The sequence below is a fragment of the Bombina bombina genome, chromosome 1 (assembly GCF_027579735.1).
Source record: "Bombina bombina isolate aBomBom1 chromosome 1, aBomBom1.pri, whole genome shotgun sequence".
Taxonomy (NCBI): Eukaryota; Metazoa; Chordata; class Amphibia; order Anura; family Bombinatoridae; genus Bombina; species Bombina bombina.
This window is the reverse complement of record NC_069499.1, coordinates 397465926-397490324: the sequence shown is the minus strand read 5'-3', so window position 1 is coordinate 397490324 and position 24399 is coordinate 397465926. Positions and strand designations below refer to the sequence as shown.

General features: G+C 41.0%; 1 protein-coding gene across 1 annotated transcript in view; it reads right to left on the bottom strand.

Annotated features, from left to right (window-relative positions):
- Positions 1-24399, bottom strand: part of RIF1 (replication timing regulatory factor 1) — a 675273-nt gene that overhangs the window by 150375 nt on the left and 500499 nt on the right. The window contains exon 29 of the mRNA XM_053712714.1: positions 21524-21670. Within this exon, the coding sequence (XP_053568689.1) occupies positions 21524-21670 (147 nt within the window). The remainder of the gene's footprint in view (positions 1-21523; positions 21671-24399) is intronic.

The following is a 24399-nucleotide window of genomic DNA, read 5'->3' as shown; positions in this document are numbered from 1 at the left end:
ACATTGACCGACAGTGACAAACATGGTTGTCAAAAAAGATGACGAAAACTAACCTATCAGCGGTACGTCCACACCCCCGTGGGCGTGGCAAAACATAGATACTGCCTGTATCTATATGTCAACTTAAAAATGTGCTCACCTAATACGATCATACCCTTATCACTCATCTGCAAATGACAAGCGATATCTATCTTAAATCACACACATTAACCGACAGTGACGAACATGACTATATTAATGTAACATTACTAGTAAGTGTTTGTTTTTTGTTTCTCCTAACAGCAAAAAAATGTGATCCATATCTATTTTTATTTTTTATTTTTAAGGTCCCTACATACATACTCATAACTCCCTAAAAAAATAAACTACAACCAAAAATGTAAAAGTGTATAATAATAAAATCAATTGAATCATGTTAAACCAAAAAAAGTAAACATATATGTATAAAACAACATATTAGCTATTCTATAACCATAATAGAAAATAGCAAAAAAGTGAGATGTGTATCACTGTCGGCGCCTTGTGAGGGCACCGCAAGCTTGGCAACTATCTATCAATAAGTATGGCGCTGATTATAGGTTTAGTGTGAGGCAGACCACCCAAACTAAAGAGCAACACGGGGTGTCAACAAAGTGAGACATAAAATACAAAAAATACAATAAAGTTAAAATTGATTCGTCCATATAATGGACAAGAAAATAACAACATGATGATGAGAGAACTACCTATGTATATTACATAAGGGCAATATAGGACTGAGAAATTAGCATTGTCTACAGTTATATTGTGCTCTTAGATCGGTCAGCTGTACTCTGGGTCGAGAACTGTATGAAATCAAGAGAACTCAAGATAAATAAAATAAGAAGAAATGAAAATAAAACTAAAAATAAAATAAAAACAAAAATAAAAATATAAAAATTAAAAAGAAAATAAAAGAAACGAAAATAAAATAAAATACGTAAAGAAATAAAACTAGATAAAGTAAAAATGAAAATAAAATAAATTAAAAATAAAACTAAACATAAATATAACAAAAGATAAAAATAAAAATAAAATAAATATAAAATAGATATAAATATAAATTAAAAATGATAAAAGATAAAAGATAATAAAAATAAAATTAAAATAAAATAGAATGCAAGAAATAGATTGAACAACATAAATACGCACATGCACATCCACACAAAAGTACATACATATCTGCACCCACTCAAATATACAAAAAAACAAAAAAGAAATAAAAGAAGAATGAAAAGGACGAAGAAAGAAGAAAGGAGAAAGAGAAAGAAGTAGAAGCAGAAAAAAGGCCAGTACTGAATAAGACAAGATCAGCCACCCAGTGGGTACTGAGATATAGAAAAACAAAAATAATAAATATGAAAATCAAGTTGAAAAAGAAAAAGAACAAAATAAAGACTAAGGATTAATGGATCATGGGCTCTCAATTTTTTTTTTAGACAGCACTAGGTTCGCTGTGGTATTCCTTAGGGGTCTAAGAGGGTAACACTAACATTAATTCTGTATGGAATCAGCTATATTACTTGATCTCATGCTGTGTAACTAAGGGCGATCCCAGTGCTGTATTTGTCTATGACTGACAAACAGCGATCGGTTTTTCCCTTGTTGCTATATATAAACAGGCATCGCCAGTGACAGGTGGGCGTAACTGGAAAGCATATAGCTATGACGCATCGGACACTGAGTGTCATATGGCCGATGATTGGTGCTATTATGATTCCCATAGGCTAGATGATTGCCCATTGGTGGAATTACGATCTCTATGGCTGGGACTACAACGATTGGTTAGATTACGATCCCCTTATTTTTGTTCACTTTTCTCACTTTGTTTACAATTTTAAAGCTATTTAGCTGCCTTGTGTATATGGTTGGACTGAGATTATTCCCCCCATTCTATTAGCAACACGGGGTCTTATGTTTTAATTCACTAGTTACACTTGTTTTGTATTATTGCATTATTGATTACTATTGGTCACTGGGTAAGATAGGTTTTGTAATCTTGACCATGATTGGTCACACTCGTGGGGAGGGTAATTTTGGAGCCTATTTAAGGCCTGCTTTTTCACATTGTTAACTTGTCAGAGGAAGGGACTGTTACTGTCCCGAAACGTCACTCGTTTGAATTAAAGTCTGTTGTCACAGTTGGAATCGTTCAGTGAGTGCTTCTTTGCTACATTTTATATATATATATATATATATATATATATATATATATATATATATATATATATATATATATATATATATATATATATATACATACACACACACACACACACACACACATATATATATATATATATATATATATTATACATACATATATATATATATATATATATATATATATATATACACACACACACATATATATATATATATATATATATATTATACATACATATATATATATATACACATGCATATATATACATATACATACATATACACACATATACACACACACACACACACACACTGCTTGTACGATATTACACTAGCAGGCGCCCTTCTGTGTTTTGTTTGCACCATCACAGATTTAAACACAGGCCTGATTCTGACCAAGGCCTGACAAAAAGATTGCACATCTGGCACATCAGCCAGACGCTTGTGCAACAAAATAGATGGGGCAGAGATCTGACCTTTCAGAGTACTGACCGACAAACCCTTCTTCAGGCCTTCCTGGAAAAAAGGCCAAAATTCTTGGAATCAAGAGAATCCTTTGGATTCACACCAATGAAGATATTTACGCCATATCTAATTGTATATCCTTCTAGTAACAGGCTTACGAGTCTGAATCATGGTCTCAATGACCGACTCTGAAAATCCACGCTCAGATAAAATTAAGCATTCAATCTCCAAGCAGTCAGTTTCAGAGAAATGAGGTTTGGATGAAGAAAAGGACCCTGAAGTAGAAGGTCCTTCCTCAGAGGGAGTCCCCACGGAGGTAGAGATGACATTTCCACTAGGTCTGCATACCAGATCCTGCGAGGTCCAAGGAACTGCCAGAGCATCTATCAGGAAGGCCTGAGGATCCCTCGAACCGTACTTTGGAAGCTTGGCGTTCTGGCGAGACGCCATCAGATCCAATTCCGGTAGCCCCCATTTGGTGGTGAACCTGGAGAAGACCTCCGGATGGAGTTCCCACTCCCTGGGATGGAAAGTCTGTCTGCTTAGGAAATCTGCTTCCCAATTGTCCACTCCTGCAATGTGGATGACAGATAGACAGCAATTGTGAGCTTCTGCCCACTGAATGATTCAAGCCACCTCCTTCATGGCTAATTAACTCTGAGTTCCCCCCTGGTGGTTGGCAGTTCAGATACTCTGCGTGCCGATGCAATGGCCAACAGGAAGAGAACCTTCCAGGACAGAATCTTAATATAAATGGAATCCATAGGCTCAAACAGAACCCTCTGCAAAACCTAAAGAACCAAGTTTCTTTTTGGAGAAAAGACAGAATCCTGGATACCTTCATCCAATGCCAAGGATATCCAAGCTTTTCACACCAGGACAAGTTCTCCACACCTTATGGTAGATGCGATGAATGACTGGCTTCCTTGCCTGAATGAGAGTATAAATCACACTTTCCGAAATGCCTCTCTTGGCCAAGACTAGGCATTCAATCTCCAGTCAGCCTCAGAGAATCGAGATTTTGATGTTGTAAGGGGCCCTGTCCTAGCAGATCCCTGCGACAGGGTAACCTCCACGGCGGAGAGGATGACATCCCCACCAGATCCGCAAACCACGTCCTCCACGGAGCAATCAGAATGGCCGAAGCCCGCTCCTGTTTGATGCGTGCCACTACACGAGGTTGAAGTGGTATCAGTGGAAAAAACATAATTTATGCTTATCTGATAAATTTATTTCTCTTGTAGTGTATCCAGTCCACGGATCATCCATTACTTGTGGGATATTCTCCTTCCCAACAGGAAGTTGCAAGAGGATCACCCACAGCAGAGCTGCTATATAGCTCCTCCCCCAGCTGTCATATCCAGTCATTCGACCGAAAACAAACAGAGAAAGGAGAAACCATAGGGTGCAGTGGTGACTGTAGTTTAATTAAAATTTAGACCTGCCTTAAAAGGACAGGGCGGGCCGTGGACTGGATACACTACAAGAGAAATAAATTTATCAGGTAAGCATAAATTATGTTTTCTCTTGTTAAGTGTATCTAGTCCATGGATCATCCATTACTTGTGGGATACCAATACCAAAGCTAAAGTACACGGATGATGGGAGGGACAAGGCAGGATTAAGCGGAAGGAACCACTGCCTGAAGAACCTTTCTCCCAAAAACAGCCTCCGAAGAAGCAAAAGTATCAAATTTGTAAAATTTGGAAAAGGTGTGAAGCGAAGACCAAGTAACGGCCTTGCAAATCTGTTCAACAGAAGCCTCATTTTTAAAGGCCCAGGTGGAAGCCACAGCTCTAGTAGAATGAGCTGTAATCCTTTCAGGGGGCTGCTGTCCAGCAGTCTCATAGGCTAGGCGTATTACGCTCCGAAGCCAAAAGGAAAGAGAGGTTGCCGAAGCTTTTTGACCTCTCCTCTGTCCAGAGTAAACGACAAACAGGGAAGATGTTTGACGAAAATCCTTAGTAGCTTGTAAGTAAAACTTCAAGGCACAGACTACGTCCAGATTATGTAAAAGACGTTCCTTCTTTGAAGAAGGATTAGGACACAATGATGGAACAACAATCTCTTGATTGATATTCTTGTTAGAAACCACCTTAGGTAAAAACCCAGGTTTGGTACGCAGAACTACCTTATCTGCATGAAAAATCAGATAAGCAGAATCACATTGTAAGGCAGATAGCTCAGAGACTCTCCGAGCCGAGGAAATAGCCATCAAAAACAGAACTTTCCAAGATAAAAGTTTAATATCAATGGAATGAAGGGGTTCAAACGGAACCAAGTTTAAGCTCCACGGGGGAGCAACAGGTTTAAACACAGGCTTAATTTTAACCAAAGCCTGGCAAAATGCCTGGACGTCTGGAACCTCTGCCAGACGCTTGTGCAAAGGAATAGACAGAGCAGAAATCTGTCCCTTTAAGGAACTAGCTGATAATCCTTTGTCCAAGCGCTCTTGGAGAAAAGACAATATTCTAGGAATCCTAACCTTACTCCATGAGTAATTCTTGGATTCACACCAATAAAGATATTTACTCCATATCTTGTGGTAGATTTTCCTGGTAAAAGGCTTTCGTGCCTGTATTAAAGTATCAATGACTGACTCGGAGAAGCCACGCTTTGATAGAATCAAGCGTTCAATCTCCATGCAGTCAGTCTCAGAGAAATTAGATTTGGATGATTGAAAGGACCTTGTATCAGAAGGTCCTGTCTTAGAGGCAGAGTCCATGGTGGAAAGGATGACATGTCCACTAGGTCTGCATACCAAGTCCTGCGTGGCCACGCAGGCGCTATCAGAATCACCGATGCTCAGAGGAAAACTGTGGAAGCTTGGCGTTCTGGCGAGACGCCATGAGATCCAACTCTGGTTTGCCCCAACGATGAATCAATTGAGCAAACACCTCCGGGTGGAGTTCCCACTCCACCGGATGGAAAGTCTGACGACTTAGAAAATCCGCCTCCCAGTTCTCCACGCCTGGGATATGGATTGCTGACAGGTGGCAAGGGTGGGACTCTGCCCAGCGAATTATTTTTGAGACTTCTAACATCGCTAGGGAACTCCTGGTTCCCCCTTGATGGTTGATGTAAGCCACAGTCGTGATGTTGTCTGACTGAAATCTGATGAACCTCAGTGTTGCTAACTGAGGCCAAGCCAGAAGAGCATTGAATATCGCTCTTAACTCCAGAATATTTATTGGAAGGAGTTTCTCCTCCTGAGTCCACGATCCCTGTGCCTTCAGGGAGTTCCAGACTGCACCCCAACCTAGAAGGCTGGCAAGAACACGGCAAGCATTTAGAAGTTTTGATAACCTGGACTCCGTCAGGTAAATTTTCATTTCTACAGAAACTATAAGAGTCCCTAGGAAGGAGACTCTTGTGAGTGGGGATAGAGAACTCTTTTCCTCGTTCACTTTGCACCCGTGCGACCTCAGGAATGCCAGAACTATCTCTGTATGAGACTTGGCAACTTGAAAGCTTGATGCCTGTATCAGGATGTCATCTAGATACGGAGCCACCGCTATGCCTCGCGGTCTTAGAACCGCCAGAAGTGAGCCCAGAACCTTTGTAAAGATTCTCTGGGCTGTAGCCAAGCCGAAGGGAAGAGCTACAAATTGGTAATGCCTGTCTAGAAAGGCAAACCTTAGAAACCGATGATGATCTTTGTGAATCGGTATGTGAAGGTAGGCATCCTTTAAGTCCACTGTGGTCATGTACTGACCCTCTTGGATCATGGGTAGGATGGTCCGAACAGTTTCCATTTTGAAAGATGGAACTCTGAGGAATTTGTTTAAGATCTTTAGATCCAAAATTGGTCTGAAGGTTCCCTCTTTTTTGGGAACCACAAACAGATTTGAATAAAAACCCTGTCCTTGTTCCGTCCGCGGAACTGGATGGATCACTCCCATAACTAGGAGGTCTTGCACACAGCGTAGGAATGCCTCTTTCTTTATCTGATTTGCAGATAGCCTTGAAAGATGAAATCACCCTTGTGGAGGGGAAGCTTTTAAGTCCAGAAGATATCCCTGAGATATGATCTCCAACGCCCAGGGATCCTGAACATCTCTTGCCGACGCCTGGGCGAAGAGAGAAAGTCTGCCCCCTACTAGATCCGTCGCCGGATAGGGGGCCGTTCCTTCATGCTGTCTTAGAGGCAGCAGCAGGCTTTCTGGCCTGCTTGCCTTTGTTCCAGGACTGGTTAGGTTTCCAGGCCTGCTTAGATTGAGCAAAAGTTCCCTCTTGTTTTGAAGCGGAGGAAGTTGATGCTGCACCTGCCTTGAAATTTCGAAAGGCACGAAAATTAGACTGTTTGGCCTTTGCTTTGGCCCTGTCCTGAGGAAGGGTGTGACCCTTACCTCCAGTAATGTCAGCAATAATTTCCTTCAAACCAGGTCCGAATAAGGTCTGCCCCTTGAAAGGAATGTTGAGTAATTTAGACTTCAAAGTCACGTCAGCTGACCAGGATTTAAGCCATAGCGCCCTACGCGCTTGGATGGCGAATCCGGAATTCTTAGCCGTTAGTTTAGTCAAATTAACAATGGCATCAGAAACAAATGAGTTAGCTAGCTTAAGTGTTCTAAGCTTGTCAATAATTTCAGTCAATGGAGCTGTATGGATGGCCTCTTCCAGGGCCTCAAACCAGAATGCCGCCGCGGCCGTGACAGGCGCAATGCATGCAAGGGGCTGTAAAATAAAACCTTGTTGAATAAACATTTTCTTAAGGTAACCCTCCAATTTTTTATCCATTGGATCTGAAAAAGCACAACTGTCCTCAACCGGGATAGTAGTACGCTTTGCTAAAGTAGAAACTGCTCTCTCCACCTTAGGGACCGTCTGCCATAAGTCCCGTGTAGTGGCGTCTATTGGAAACATTTTTCTAAATATAGGTGGGGAAAAAGGCACACCCGGTCTATCCCACTCCTTGCTAATAATTTCTGTAAGCCTTTTAGGTATAGGAAAAACATCAGTACACACCGGCACCGCATAGTATTTATCCAGCCTACACAATTTCTCTGGTACTGCAACTGTGTTACAGTCATTCAGAGCAGCTAATACTTCCCCAAGCAACACACAGAGGTTCTCAAGCTTAAATTTAAAATTAGAAATCTCTGAATCAGGTTTCCCCGAATCAGAGATGTCACCCACACACTGAAGCTCTCCGTCCTCATGATCTGCATATTGTGACGCAGTATCAGACAAGGCCCTTACAGCATCTGCGCGCTCTGTATTTCTCCTAACCCCAGAGCAATCTTGCCTCTTAATTCAGGCAACCTGGATAATACCTCTGACAGGGTATTATTCATGATTGCAGCCATGTCCTGCAAGGTAATCGCTATGGGTGTCCCTGATGTAATTGGCGCCATATTAGCGTGCATCCCCTGAGCGGGAGGCGAAGGGTCTGACACGTGGGGAGAGTTAGTCGGCATAACTTCCCCCTCGTCAGAATCTTCTGGTGATATTTCTTTTACATTTAAAGACTGATCTTTACTGTTTAAGGTGAAATCAATACATTTAGTACACATTCTCCTATGGGGCTCCACCATGGCTTTCAAACATAATGAACAAGTAGTTTCCTCTGTGTCAGACATGTTTAAACAGACTAGCAATGAGACTAGCAAGCTTGGAAAACACTTTAAACAAGTTTACAAGTAATATAAAAAACGTTACTGCACCTTTAAGAAACACAAATTTTGTCAAAATTTGAAATAACAGTGAAAAAAGGCAGTTACACTAACGACATTTTTACAGTGTATGTAACAAGTTAGCAGAGCATTGCACCCACTTGCAAATGGATGATTAACCCCTTAATACCCAAAACGGAATAATAAATGACAAAAACGTTTTTTCAAACAGTCACAACAACTGCCACAGCCCTACTGTGGCTTTTTACCTCCCTCAAAAACGACTTTTGAAGCCTTTTGAGCCCTCCAGAGATGTCCTGGATCATGCAGGAAGAAGCTGGATGTCTGTCTGTAATTTTTGCTGTGCAAAAAAACGGCAAAATAGGCCCCTCCCACTCATTACAACAGTGGAAAGCCTAAGGAAACTGTTTCTAGGCAAAATTCAAGCCAGCGATGTGGAAAAAAACTAGGCCCCAATAAGTTTTATCACCAAATACATATAAAAACGATTAAACATGCCAGCAAACGTTTTATATTACATTTTTATAAGAGTATGTATCTCTATTAATAAGCCTGATACCAGTCGCTCTCACTGCATTTAAGGCTTTACTTACATTAGTTCGGTATCAGCAGCATTTTCTAGCAAATTCCATCCCTAGAAATATATTTTAACTGCACATACCTTATTGCAGGAAAACCTGCACGCCATTCCCTCTCTGAAGTTACCTCACTCCTCAGAATATGTGATTACAGCCATGGATCTTAGTTACTTCTGCTAAGATCATAGAAAACGCAGGCAGATTCTTCTTCTAAATACTGCCTGAGATAAACAGTACACTCCGGCACCATTTAAAAATAAACTTTTGATTGAAGAATAAACTAAGTATAAAACACCACACTCCTCTTACGACCTCCATCTTGGTTGAGGCTTGCAAGAGAATGACTGGATATGACAGCTGGGGGAGGAGCTATATAGCAGCTCTGCTGTGGGTGATCCTCTTGCAACTTCCTGTTGGGAAGGAGAATATCCCACAAGTAATGGATGATCTGTGGACTGGATACACTTAACAAGAGAAATGTAAGCTAGGCTAAACCCCCAAGGCACCGCTTAGGCATCTATTAGTTCTGCCTGGGGATCCCTGGACCTCGACCCGTATCGGGGTAGCTTGCAATTGAGTCTGGACGCCATGAGGTCTATCTCCGGCGATCCCCACCTGAGACAAATTTCTGCAAACACTTCAGGTTGAAGAGACCATTCCCCCGGATGGAATGATTGCCTGCTGAAAAAGTCTGCTTCCCAGTTGTCCACACCAGGAATGTGAATCGCTTAGAGCGAGCAGCTGTGGGACCCTGCCTACTCCAAGTTCCGAGACACCTCCCTCATGGCTAGGGAGCTCCTCGTACCCCCCTGGTGGTTGATGTAAGCCACCGAGCTAATGTCGGTCTGGAATCTGATAAAGCTGAACGACCCCAGAAGAGGCCAGTTCCAGAATATTTATTGGAAGGAGAGACTCCTCCCGGGGCCATTTTCCTTGTGCCATCCTGGCACCCCAAACAGCTCCCCATCCTGCCAGACTCGCATCCATGGTCACAATCTCCCAGGACGGTCTCAAAAAGGATGTCCCCATGGACAGTTGCTCCGGACATATCCACCACGAGAGGGAAATCAGAGTCCGAGCATCCATGGATATCTGCTGTGATAGATCTGAATGATCGCCGTTCCACTTTCTCAACATGCACAATTGAAGAGGTCTGAGATGGAACTTGGCAAATAGAGTCTATTATCATACCCAGGAACTCCACCCTGTTGCTGGGAATCAGGGAACTCTTTCCTGAGTTGATCTTCCAACCGTGAGATTGGAGCAAAAAAAGAAGAGCCCTTGAATGATGTCCAGATAGGGCACCACAGCAATGCCTCTGGCCACCACAGGTAGCGCCCCAAGAACCTTTGTGAAGACTCTCAGGGCCGTCGCCAGACCAAAAGGGAAGGGCCACAAAATGGAAGTGTTGATCCAGAAACGCAAATCTCAGGAACTTGAAGTGGTCCCTGTGGATTGGCACATGAAGGTAAGCGTCCTTCAAGTCTATGGTTGTCATGAACTGTCCCTCTTGAACTAGGGGCAGTATAGATCTGATCGTTTCCATTTTGAACAAAGGAACACTCAGAAACTTGTTTTAAACACTTTAGGTCCAGAATCGGGCAGAACGTGCCCTCCTCCTTTGGAACCACAAAAAGATTTGACTAGTACCCTAGACCACTTTCTGCATGGGGTACTGGTATGATGACACCTAGAGAGGAGAGATCTCACACATTCTAGAAAGGCTTCTATCTTTTCCGGTCTTGAAGACAGGTTTCATAGGAGGAAACTGCCCCTGGGCGGAAGGGATCTGAACCCTATCCTGTAGCCCTGGGCGACAACGTCCAGAACCCAAGGATCCTGAACATCCTGGAACCATGCTTCTGAGAAGCTAGATAATCTGCCCCCTATTTGGTCCAGAGACCGGTCTGGGGCCGCCCCTTCATGTCGACTTTGTCTCAGCGGGCTTCTTGCTCTGCTTAGACTTGTTCCAAGAATGAGCCGGTTTCCAAGTTCCCTTGGACTGGTCCACTTTCGCGGCGGGCTGCCGACGCTGGGCCTTGTCCGCACGAAAGGGACGAAAAGTAGATCCCTTAGGCTTAGCCTTCTTATCCTGCGGTAGTTAAGCTCCCTTGCCTCCAATAACCGTGGATATGATTGAATTTAATCCTGGACCTCGACTTAGGTCATGTCCGCAGACCAAGACTCTAGCCACAGAGCCCTGCAAGCTAAAATCAGAAAAACCTGACACCTTAGCGTTCAGGCGAATAATTTGCATACTGGCATCACATATGAAAGAATTACCGATCTTCAGCGCCTTAATCTTGTCCTGTATCTCGTTGATGGAAGTCTCCCCCTCGACCATTTCACACAGGGATTCACACCAATATGTCGAAGCTCCAGCGACCGTGGCTACAGCAGCTACCGGCTGAAAAACAAACCCTGTGTGTTGAAACATCTTTAACATGTTTTCAGCTTTTTATCAATGGGCTCTTTGAACGATATACTATCCTTGAGGGGAATAGTTGTCCGCTTCGCAAGGGTGGAGATCACACTATCCACCTTTGGGACAGTACCCCACAGCTCCAGCTGAGAGTCCGGGACAGGGAACAGTTTCTTAAAGTAAGAAGGGGAAAAGGAACAACCTAATCGCTCCCATTCATTCTTAATATTTGCCATCTTAACAGGAACGCCTGAGGCACCACCCTGTCCTCATATACCTTATCAAGCTTAGGAATCGCAGGTTCTTCTAGAAGTTTAGATTCTTGTCGCAGCAAAAGCGCAAGCCGGAGGTTTAGATGACACGGACTCCGACCCAGAAAGGGGCCTCCTCCGAAGAGTCAGAGTGGGCCTCGTCATCGTATAATGCTTCAGAAATTTCCAAGGGCATAGACAACCCCTGGGCCGGGCTGCCATGATACGCCCTACGCTTGCGCTTACCAGAACGTGGTAAGGCATAGATCACTTTCGATACCGCCGTTTGCAGTTGATCAGCAAAATCGGACAGCCAACGAATCTAGTAGTACTAGACATCCATTTGCTCTTGGATGTCGCAATTTTATTAAGGCATGTGGAACATAGTTGAGTAGGTTGATCTACCAAAACCTCACAAACACAGGAATGAGACCTAATTAAAGAGGGGACGAGCCCTCCATAGCTTGCGCTGTTATTAAGGACTAGATTAACTTAATAGGCACCTTTATAACCTCCAATGGCCGAGGCACTCACCACCTCCTATGACCCGGACTACAGAAACCGTTTCGTCTCCTGAGCCGCTGATCAACAGAGGAAGATAGCCACACCCAGTCACGGAATGCCTGGCAGGAACCGCCCCTGCCTAAGACTAAAACGCGCCAAAAAAAGGGTCGCGCCATACTCCTGTAAGTCAACTGAAAGTTCCACACAGTACCAGAGCCTCATCTCGCACATAACGCAGCAATGACACAAACAATATGTATAAACCCCCGTGTTTAATAATCCCCTTTCCAGGAATATTAACCCTTGATTCTTTAAAGATAAAAGCGTCACACTGTGACCTTGTCTTCCGTGTTACTATAGAATAAAAATAAAACAATCTTACCAGAATCAATGCCGTGGAACAGGAACACGGCCCTTCAAGTGTGACAGGTTAGTAGCCTCGCTCCCGACATGGACTTGAGAAAAAAAAGCAGGCAGCGAAAGTTGTCAATGCTGATTGCTTGTGGAGCTGTTAATATGAGTTGGGATGGTTTCGCAGAAAGACTCTCCCTGCATTTCCGGACTAACTTTCACCCAGGCTCACGCGACTACTTTAAACTCCAGTCCCATTCCGAAGAGTACTACCCTCCATAAGAGACTACTCCGATCTTCGGCACTTCTCTGCCATCCTTCTGTGACTAAAGTTCAAGAATGACTGGGGGGTGAGGGGAGGGAGGTATTTAAGCCTATGGCTGGGGTGTCTGTCTCCTCCTGGTGGCCAGGTTCTTAATTCCCAACAGTAATGAATGAAGCTGTGGACTTTCCTCCCCTTTAGATGGAAAACAACCGGCACCTATACCCCTAATGGCTGGGCCCTCACCACCTCCTATGATCCCTGACAGTGTAGAGAAACTCGCTCCTCTCAGTAGTCACTCGGTCGGGAATAGGAAATGGAAACAGTGACCACTCCCGGTCACACGGTGCGCAATGCAGGACCGCCTCTGCAAAAGGAAAAGCGCGGCAAGCTTAAACTGCGCAGCTCTCAAAGTATAGGAGCAACCTGTATGTTCCATATCAGCCTATTAGCCCAAAACATCTCACACATATAAGCAGCATAAATTACAAACAAATATGATTAACACCCCACTGTTCAACGATCCCCCTCAGAAGATATTAACCCTTGATTCCATAAAGATAAAAAACATAATTTATGTAAGAACTTACCTGATAAATTAATTTCTTTCATATTAGCAAGAGTCCATGAGCTAGTGACGTATGGGATATACATTCCTACCAGGAGGGGCAAAGTTTCCCAAACCTCAAAATGCCTATAAATACACCCCTCACCACACCCACAATTCAGTTTAACGAATAGCCAAGAAGTGGGGTGATAAAAAAAAAAGTGCGAAAGCATATAAAATAAGGAATTGGAATAATTGTGCTTTATACAAAATCATAACCACCACAAAAAAAGGGCGGGCCTCATGGACTCTTGCTAATATGAAAGAAATGAATTTATCAGGTAAGTTCTTACATAAATTATGTTTTCTTTCATGTAATTAGCAAGAGTCCATGAGCTAGTGACGTATGGGATAATGACTACCCAAGATGTGGATCTTTCCACACAAGAGTCACTAGAGAGGGAGGGACAAAATAAAGACAGCCAATTCCTGCTGAAAATAATCCACACCCAAAATAAAGTTTAATGAAAAACATAAGCAGAAGATTCAAACTGAAACCGCTGCCTGAAGTACTTTTCTACCAAAAACTGCTTCAGAAGAAGAAAATACATCAAAATGGTAGAATTTAGTAAAAGTATGCAAAGAGGACCAAGTTGCTGCTTTGCAAATCTGATCAACCGAAGCTTCATTCCTAAACGCCCAGGAAGTAGAAACTGACCTAGTAGAATGAGCTGTAATTTTCTGAGGCGGAGTTTTACCCGACTCAACATAGGCAAGATGAATTAAAGATTTCAACCAAGATGCCAAAGAAATGGCAGAAGCTTTCTGGCCTTTTCTAGAACCGGAAAAGATAACAAATAGACTAGAAGTCTTTCGGAAAGATTTAGTAGCTTCAACATAATATTTCAAAGCTCTAACAACATCCAAAGAATGCAACGATTTCTCCTTAGAATTCTTAGGATTAGGACATAATGAAGGAACCACAATTTCTCTACTAATGTTGTTGGAATTCACAACTTTAGGTAAAAATTCAAAAGAAGTTCGCAACACCGCCTTATCCTGATGAAAAATCAGAAAAGGAGACTCACAAGAAAGAACAGATAATTCAGAAACTCTTCTGGCAGAAGAGATGGCCAAAAGGAACAAAACTTTCCAAGAAAGTAATTTAATGTCCAATGAATGCATAGGTTCAAATGGAGGAGCTTGAAGCGCCCCCAGAACCAAATTCAAACTCCAAGGAGGAGAAATTGACTTAATGACAGGCTTTATACGAACCAAAGCTTGTACAAAACAATGAATATCAGGAAGAATAGCAATCTTTCTGTGAAAAAGAACAGAAAGAGCAGAGATTTGTCCTTTCAAGGAACTTGCAGACAAACCCTTATCTAAACCATCCTGAAGAAACTGTAATACTCTCGGTATTCTAAAAGAATGCCAAGAAAAATGATGAGAAAGACACCAAGAAATATAAGTCTTCCAGACTCTATAATATATCTCTCTAGATACAGATTTACAAGCCTGTAACATAGTATTAATCACAGAGTCAGAGAAACCTCTGTGACCAAGAATCAAGCGTTCAATCTCCATACCTTTAAATTTAAGGATTTCAGATCCTGATGGAAAAAAGGACCTTGAAACAGAAGGTCTGGTCTTAATGGAAGAGTCCACGGTTGGCAAGAGGCCATCCGGACAAGATCCGCATACCAAAACCTGTGAGGCCATGCTGGAGCTACCAGCAGAACAAACGAGCATTCCTTCAGAATCTTGGAGATTACTCTTGGAAGAAGAACTAGAGGCGGAAAGATATAGGCAGGATGATACTTCCAAGGAAGTGATAATGCATCCACTGCCTCCGCCTGAGGATCCCGGGATCTGGACAGATACCTGGGAAGTTTCTTGTTTAGATGAGACGCCATCAGATTTATTTCTGGAAGTTCCCACATTTGAACAATCTGAAGAAATACCTCTGGGTGAAGAGACCATTCGCCCGGATGCAACGTTTGGCGACTGAGATAATCCGCTTCCCAATTGTCTATACCTGGGATATGAACCGCAGAGATTAGACAGGAGCTGGATTCCGCCCACACCAAAATTCGAGATACTTCTTTCATAGCTAGAGGACTGTGAGTCCCTCCTTGATGATTGATGTATGCCACAGTTGTGACATTGTCTGTCTGAAAACAAATGAACGATTCTCTCTTCAGAAGAGGCCAAAACTGAAGAGCTCTGAAAATTGCACAGAGTTCCAAAATATTGATCGGCAATCTCACCTCCTGAGATTCCCAAACTCCTTGTGCCGTCAGAGATCCCCACACAGCTCCCCAACCTGTGAGACTTGCATCTGTTGAAATTACAGTCCAGGTCGGAAGCACAAAAGAAGCCCCCTGAATTAAACGATGGTGATCTGTCCACCACGTTAGAGAGTGTCGAACAATCGGTTTTAAAGATATTAATTGAGATATCTTTGTGTAATCCTTGCACCACTGGTTCAGCATACAGAGCTGAAGAGGTCGCATGTGAAAATGAGCAAAGGGAATCGCGTCCGATGCAGCAGTCATAAGACCTAGAATTTCCATGCATAAGGCTACCGAAGGGAATGATTGTGACTGAAGGTTTCGACAAGCTGAAATTAATTTTAGACGTCTCTTGTCTGTTAAAGACAGAGTCATGGACACTGAATCCATCTGGAAACCCAGAAAGGTTACCCTTGTCTGAGGAATCAATGAACTTTTTGGTAAATTGATCCTCCAACCATGATCTTGAAGAAACCACACAAGTCGATTCGTATGAGATTCTGCAAAATGTAAAGACTGAGCAAGTACCAAGATATCGTCCAAATAAGGAAATACCACAATACCCTGTTCTCTGATTACAGACAGAAGGGCACCGAGAACCTTTGTAAAAATTCTTGGAGCTGTAGCTAGGCCAAACGGCAGATCCACAAACTGGTAATGCTTGTCCAGAAAAGAGAATCTCAGGAACTGATAATGATCTGGATGAATCTGAATATGCAGATATGCATCCTGTAAATCTATTGTGGACATATAATTCCCTTGCTGAACAAAAGGCAAGATAGTCCTTACAGTTACCATCTTGAACGTTGGTATCCTTACATAACGATTTAATATTTTTAGATCCAGAACTGGTCTGAAGGAATTCTCCTTCTTTGGTACAATGAAGAGATTTGAATAAAACCCCATACCCTGTTCCGGAACTGGAACTGGCATAATTACTCCAGTCAACTCTAGATCTGAAACACAATTCAGAAATGCTTGAGCTTTTACTGGATTTACTGGGACACGGGAAAGAAAAAATCTCTTTGCAGGAGGTCTCATCTTGAAACCAATTCTGTACCCTTCTGAAACAATGTTCTGAATCCAAGGATTGTGAACAGAATTGATCCAAATTTCCTTGAAAAAACGTAACCTGCCCCCTACCAGCTGAGCTGGAATGAGGGCCGCACCTTCATGTGGACTTAGAAGCAGGCTTTGCCTTTCTAGCTGGCTTGGATTTATTCCAGACTGGAGATGGTTTCCAAACTGAAACTGCTCCTGAGGATGAAGGATCAGGCTTTTGTTCTTTGTTGAAACGAAAGGAACGAAAACGATTATTAGCCCTGTTTTTACCTTTAGATTTTTTATCCTGTGGTTAAAAAGTTCCTTTCCCACCAGTAACAGTTGAAATAATAGAATCCAACTGAGAACCAAATAATTTGTTACCCTGGAAAGAAATAGAAAGTAGAGTTGATTTAGAAGCCATATCAGCATTCCAAGTTTTAAGCCATAAAGCTCTTCTAGCTAAAATAGCTAGAGACATAAACCTGACATCAACTCTGATAATATCAAAAATGGCATCACAGATAAAATTATTAGCATGCTGAAGAAGAATAATAATATCATGAGAATCATGATGTGTTACTTGTTGCGCTAAAGTTTCCAACCAAAAAGTTGAAGCTGCAGCAACATCAGCCAAAGATATAGCAGGTCTAAGAAGATTACCTGAACACAGATAAGCTTTTCTTAGAAAGGATTCAATTTTCCTATCTAAAGGATCCTTAAACGAAGTACCATCTGACGTAGGAATAGTAGTACGTTTAGCAAGGGTAGAAATAGCCCCATCAACTTTAGGGATTTTGTCCCAAAATTCTAATCTGTCAGACGGCACAGGATATAATTGCTTAAAACGTTTAGAAGGAGTAAATGAATTACCCAATTTATCCCATTCTTTGGAAATTACTGCAGAAATAGCATTAGGAACAGGAAAAACTTCTGGAATAACCACAGGAGCTTTAAATACCTTATCCAAACGTTTAGAATTAGTATCAAGAGGACCAGAATCCTCTATTTCTAAAGCAATTAGTACTTCTTTAAGTAAAGAACGAATAAATTCCATTTTAAATAAATATGAAGATTTATCAGCATCAACCTCTGAGACAGAATCCTCTGAACCAGAAGAGTCATCAGAATCAGAATGATGATGTTCATTTAAAAATTCATCCGTAGGGAGAGAAGTTTTAAAAGATTTTTTACGTTTACTAGAAGGAGAAATAACAGACATAGCCTTCTTTATGGATTCAGAAACAAAATCTCTTATGTTATCAGGAACATTCTGCACCTTAGATGTTGAAGGAACTGCAACAGGCAATGGTACTTTACTAAAGGAAATATCTGCATTAACAAGTTTGTCATGACAATCAATACAAACAACAGCCGGAGGAATAGCTACCAAAAATTTACAGCAGATACACTTAGCTTTGGTAGATCCAGCACTAGACAGCGATTTTCCTGTAGTATCTTCTGACTCAGATGCAACGTGAGACATCTTGCAATATGTAAGAGAAAAAAACAACATATAAAGCAAAATTGAACAAATTCCTTAAATGACAGTTTCAGGAATGGGAAAGAATGCCAAGAACAAGCTTCTAGCAACCAGAAGCAATAAAAAATGAGACTTAAATAATGTGGAGATAAAAGCGACGCCCATATTTTTTAGCGCCAAATCAGACGCCCACATTATTTGGCGCCTAAATGCTTTTGGCGCCAAAATGACGCCACATCCGGAACGCCGACATCTTTGGCGCAAAATAACGTAAAAAAAATGACGCAACTTCCGGCGACACGTATGACGCCGGAAACGGAAAATAATTTTTTGCGCCAAAAAGTCAGCGCCAAGAATGACGCAATAAAATGAAGCATTTTCAGCCCCCGCGAGCCTAACAGCCCACAGGGAAAAAAATGTCAAATTTTTGAAGGTAAGAAAAAAATGATTAATTCAAATGCATTATCCCAAATATGAAACTGACTGTCTGAAAAATAAGGAAAGTTGAACATTCTGAGTCAAGGCAAATAAATGTTTGAATACATATATTTAGAACTTTATAACAAAGTGCCCAACCATAGCTTAGAGTGTCACAGAAAATAAGATTTACTTACCCCAGGACACTCATCTACATCTTTGTAGAAAGCCAAACCAGTACTGAAACGAGAATCAGCAGAGGTAATGGTATATATAAGAGTATATCGTCGATCTGAAAAGGGAGGTAAGAGATGAATCTCTACGACCGATAACAGAGAACCTATGAAATAGACCCCGTAGAAGGAGATCATTGCATTCAAATAGGCAATACTCTCTTCACATCCCTCTGACATTCACTGCACGCTGAGAGGAAAACCGGGCTCCAACTTGCTGCGGAGCGCATATCAACGTAGAATCTAGCACAAACTTACTTCACCACCTCCATCGGAGGCAAAGTTTGTAAAACTGAATTGTGGGTGTGGTGAGGGGTGTATTTATAGGCATTTTGAGGTTTGGGAAACTTTGCCCCTCCTGGTAGGAATGTATATCCCATACGTCACTAGCTCATGGACTCTTGCTAATTACATGAAAGAAAGGAGTCACACTGTGACCGTCTTCTAGCGTTAACATGTGTAAAAAAATACCGGAATCTATGCCGTGGTACAGAAATACGGTCCTTCAAGTGTGACAGACTGTAGCATCGCTTCTGACATGGACTTAAGTGAAGAAAAGCAGGCAGCAAAACTCAACGCCGATTGCTTAGGAGCTGTTAATACGAGTCTGGATGGGTTTGCAGAAAGACTCTCCCTGCATCTCCAGACTAACTTTCATCAATGCTCTCACTGAGAGGCTGACAAGACTACTTAAAACTCCAGTCCCATAACGAAGGGCAGATATCCTTCCTAAGGAACTACTCCGAAATCTTCTGACACTTTCTCCTGTGATGAAAGGCAAAGAATGACTGGGGGATGAGGGAAGTGGGGGAGGTATTTAAGCCTTTGGCTGGGGTGTCTTTGACTCCTCCTCTTGCTTGTAGATTAAATCAACATTTTTTCTTCAGACACCTAAACTTCACCGCCTCCATGCACTGAAGGCAAGGAGGACGGGGTGTTGTGAGTAAGGGAGTGATACTTAGCAGTTTAACTGTGGTGCTCTTTGCCTCCTCCTGCTGGCCAGGAGTGATATTCACAACAGTAATTACTCAAGCCGTGGACTCACCATATCTTAGGAAAGTGTTTTCTACCTGTAATAAAATTAGGAGACACTAACCTACAGTATGTAAAGTTTTTGGGAATAAACCCATCCTTTACCAGTTTATCCGCATGCAATAAAGGAAGATACTTTATTTTTATATAAAATTTTACAGATTTTGTAGTATTGGCTTAAATATTTGGTAACAAATTTAAACTGTGCTGGATTCTTAAAAGATCTCTCCAATTCATATAGAGATCATTTTAAGGACTTCAATCAATTTTTAAAGTCATCTATCCTGTACACCTCTTCAAATGAAAATCCTTTCCTTGTAGAGTGCATAATTGAACAATTTCTTTTTACACTGATAAATTGTCGATTCGTCCCTCCTTTAAACACTTTTGGGAAGGCATTAGGAGCATGCAACAAGGAGTTGCCATAAAAAGGTTTTTGATATGAACAAGTAATTAAGCCGAGAAGTGGCTAAATCAACCATTAAAATCACATCCAGATAAAGTATTGTACAATTGTTAGGTAAAGAATTACCTACACTACAATCATTAAGGATGCCAACAAAATATTTAGCATTAACATTTGAACACCATACACAAAAAAGAAGATCAATAGATCTTTTATAAAACAATGGAATTGCAATATTTACTGATCTCTCTATAAATGTAAATATGCTCACACCAACAGCTGGCATATGTTTCCATCATAATGCCACGCTGTTGGAGATAGAGCATAATACTGTTATATTTTTGGGGGATTTTGCAAACAGTCATGGTAATATCCAAGACCAAAAAAAAAAAAAAAAAAATTCAGTTATTTAGAATATATATATATTTTTTTAAAGGGACAGCCTACTGAAAAATTGTCATTGTTTAAAATGATAGATAATTGCTTTAATACCCATGCCACAGTTTTACATAAGCAACCACCTCTTTTATTGGCTTATTTTAGCCTCTGCAGACTACCCCTAATCCTGCCCTTTATCTCAATACTTTTTACAAACTTGCATTTTAGCCAATTAGTGCTGGTTCCTTCAAAACCATCATTCTCTATGGGAGTGAGCACAATGTTATCTATAAAGGCACACATGAACTATAGCACTCTCTAGCTATGTGCAACATTGTAAAAACCTAAAGAAAAGCACTGATACAAGAGGCAGCATGCAGGGGCATAGAAATCTGCAATCTTAAAGGTTATAAAGTATATTAATATAACTGTTTATGCAGAGCTGGGGAATTGGTATTAAGGTCATCTTAAAAAAAAAAAAAAAGGAGTAGATTCCAGTATAAAACGAGTATTAATACCAGCGCAGGATTTTATTTCACTCCGCAACAAAATTTAAAAGCTAAGTTAAGGGACACTCAAGTCAAAATTAAACTGTAATGATTCAGATAAAACAGGCAATTTTAAACAACTTTCCAATTTACTTACATTACCAAAATGTGCAGTCTTTTTATATTTAAACTTTTTGAGTCACCAGCTCCTACTGAGCATGTGCAAGAATAAGTGTGTATGCATTTGTGAATGGCTGATGGCTGTCACATGGTACGTGTATGCATTTGTGATTGGCTGATGGCTGTCACATGGTACAGGGGGAGTGGAAAAAGACAACTTTTATAATTGTCAGAAAAAAAATCTACTACTCATTTGAAGTTCAGACTAAGTGCTATTGCATTGTCTTGTTATCTTGCATTTGTTGATTATGCAAATCTACTGTGTTGACTGGTCCTTTAGTGTGAGCGTTTAATGGAGGGTGGTACTTTACTGAAACAACCACCTCTAGTTTTCTTTTTCAGATATATAAAACATAGAAGCTATACTTTACCTTAGGTTGCATATTAGCTGAATGTTTAAGACTTCTAGATGATGGTGATCCATTTGATGAATGTGCCCTAATAACAGGGCTTCGTCTATCAATATCATCAGCCAATCCTTCTTGGTAAATTGGATTAGCAAATGAGACTCTGCGAATCTGCAAAAAGTAGTACAACTGTCAATTACACTACCATTAACATTGCAAAAAAAAAAAAAAAAAAAGTATAAAATCTCCAGACAATTTTAAATCTCGTTATGCACGGAGCTAGAATATAAAAAAAAAAAAAAAACTAAGATCATAGTTTTTGCAGTAATATCACTTCAATAAAGAAAGGGCTACATTCTGACATTCTATGATCCCTTCATCATGCTATATCACTGAACTAAGATATGGCACCAGAACATACAAAAACACTATAAAGAATATTTTCAAATCCCATAAGATAAAAAATTGAGAAATTTTTCATTTTAAAACTAGTAATTGTTATTGTGGGGCTTTACTAACACAAGACAAAATTTTTAAATTTGATACTTCCAAGAAGAAATGTGCAGGGCTGACATCTTCACCACATCCCTTTACAACAAGAGCACTACCTATACAGCTGTGACTTCAAGGGCTCGATTTATCAAGCCCTTTTCTCCACTTTGACTGCAGGCTCACACAAACTAACCTGCAATAAGGTTTTATCAAGCAGCGGTCATCAGACTGCTGCTAACCTGCCCTGTTCACCTCTTAGGTGGACAATTTTTAATCTCTGTTCTCTTGGAGCGCTTGTGTGCAATGGTAAATGCGCTAGAGGAGAAGCCAGGTGGACAGGGACCAATATTATGTACGCCCCTGTCCACCTGTGTTGGAAAAATTGAGCCTCAAGTGTTTAAAGCAGGAGATATACTGTAGCTACGTCAGGTAAATAGATACTTTTTGCAACATTTGGCTGCCAATAATTCCAACAGTTACAGTAACTTGTAGTGTATCTATTGCATGACCTAATACAACCTGCACATTTATCACCTAGCAGTAGCAGGATAGCCAATACTGTGGCTCTCAGAGCAGCTCAGGTCAGGTGAGAGGGGCAAAAAACAAAAATTTATGCTTACCTGATAAATTTATTTCTTGACACGATGAGTCCACGGATCATCTAATTACTATTGGGAATATCACTCCTGCCCAGCAGGAGGCGGCAAAGAGCACAGCAAAGCTGTTAAAGGGACATAATACTCATATGCTAAATAACTTGAACATGATGCAGTATAACTGTAAAAAGCGGACGGGAAAATATTACCTGAGCATCTCTATGTAAAAATGGAAGATATTTTACCACAATTTCCTCAGCTCAGCAGAGAAAGTTCTGTTAAAAAGTTGTAAAAAGTTATACTCTGCTGCAGCCCAGCTGCAGGTAAAAAAAAGAAAAGAAAATGAACAGCAGCCAATCAGCATCAACAGTGCTGAGGTCATGACCTCTTTTACTGTGATCTCATGAGATTTGACTTAAAGGGACAGTGAACCCAATTTTTTTCTTTTGTGATTCAGATAGAGCATGACATTTTAAGCATCTTTCTAATTTACAAATATCAAATTTTCTTCATTCTCTTGGTATCTTTATTTGAAATGCAAGAATGTAAGTTTAGATGCCGGCCCATTTTTGGTGAACAACCTGGGTTGTCCTTGCTGATTGGTGGATAAATTCATCGACCAATAAAAACGGCTGTCCAGAGTTCTGAAACTAAATAAAAGCTTATATGCCTTTTTCAAATAATGATAGCAAGAGAACAAAGAAAAATGGATAATAGGAGTAAATTAGAAAGTGGCTTAAAATTGCATGCTCAATCTGAATCACAAATGGGTTCAGTGTCCCTTTAACTCATGAGATTTCATAGTAATCTTCCTTAAACTGAATAGGAAAATAAGATGAGTGTGCATGAAAGCTCACTCCCTTAGCTGTCCAGGGACAGACACACTGATTTGCTGCTTAGGAGTCCTTTACAATGGGATGTGGCTACTGAGGCATTTTTGAGGTAAAATATCTTTTTTACATAGAGATGATCAGGTGATGTTTTCTAGTCAGCTTCTTAAAGCTATGCTGCATCACTTTCAGGGGTTGCAACATTTGGGTATCATGGCACTTTAAATATCACCTCCCTTCCCCTCCAACCCCAGTCATTTGACCGAAGTAAAGTAAAGAAAGGAAGCAACAAGGTGCAGAGGTGTCTGAAGTTTATAACATACCAACAACCTGTCTAAAGAACAGGGCGGGCCGTGGACTCATTGTGTCAAGAAAAAAAGGAAATTTATGCTTACCTGATAAATTTATTTCTTTTTCGATACGATGAGTCCACAGATTTCATCCTTACTTGTGGGATTACGCTTCCTGGTCAGCAGGAGGAGGCAAAGAGCACCACAGCAGAGCTGTATAAATAGCTCCTGCCTTCCCTCCCACTCCAGTCATTCGACCCAAGTTGCAGAGGTGTCTGAAGTTTAACAAAAATTTAAAGACCTGTCTCAGAAGAACAGGGCGGGTCGTGGACTCATTGTATCGAAAAAGAAATACATTTATCAGGTAAGCATAAATTTCCCTTTCTTTTTCACGATACGATGAGTCCACAGATTTCATCCTTACTTGTGGGATACAATACCAAAGCTATAGTGCACGGATGAAAAGGGGACAAGACAGGGATCCTAAACGGAAGGCAGCACCACTGCTTGAAAAACTTTCCTTCCCAAAAACAGCCTCAGTAGAAGCAAAAATATATTTGTGAAATTTGGAAAAAGTGTGAAGAGAGGACCAAGTTGCAGCTTTGCAAACCGCTCAACCGAAGCATCACTTTAGAATGCCCATGAGGAAGCCACAGCCCTATTGAAATGAACCGTAACCCTCCCCGGAGGGT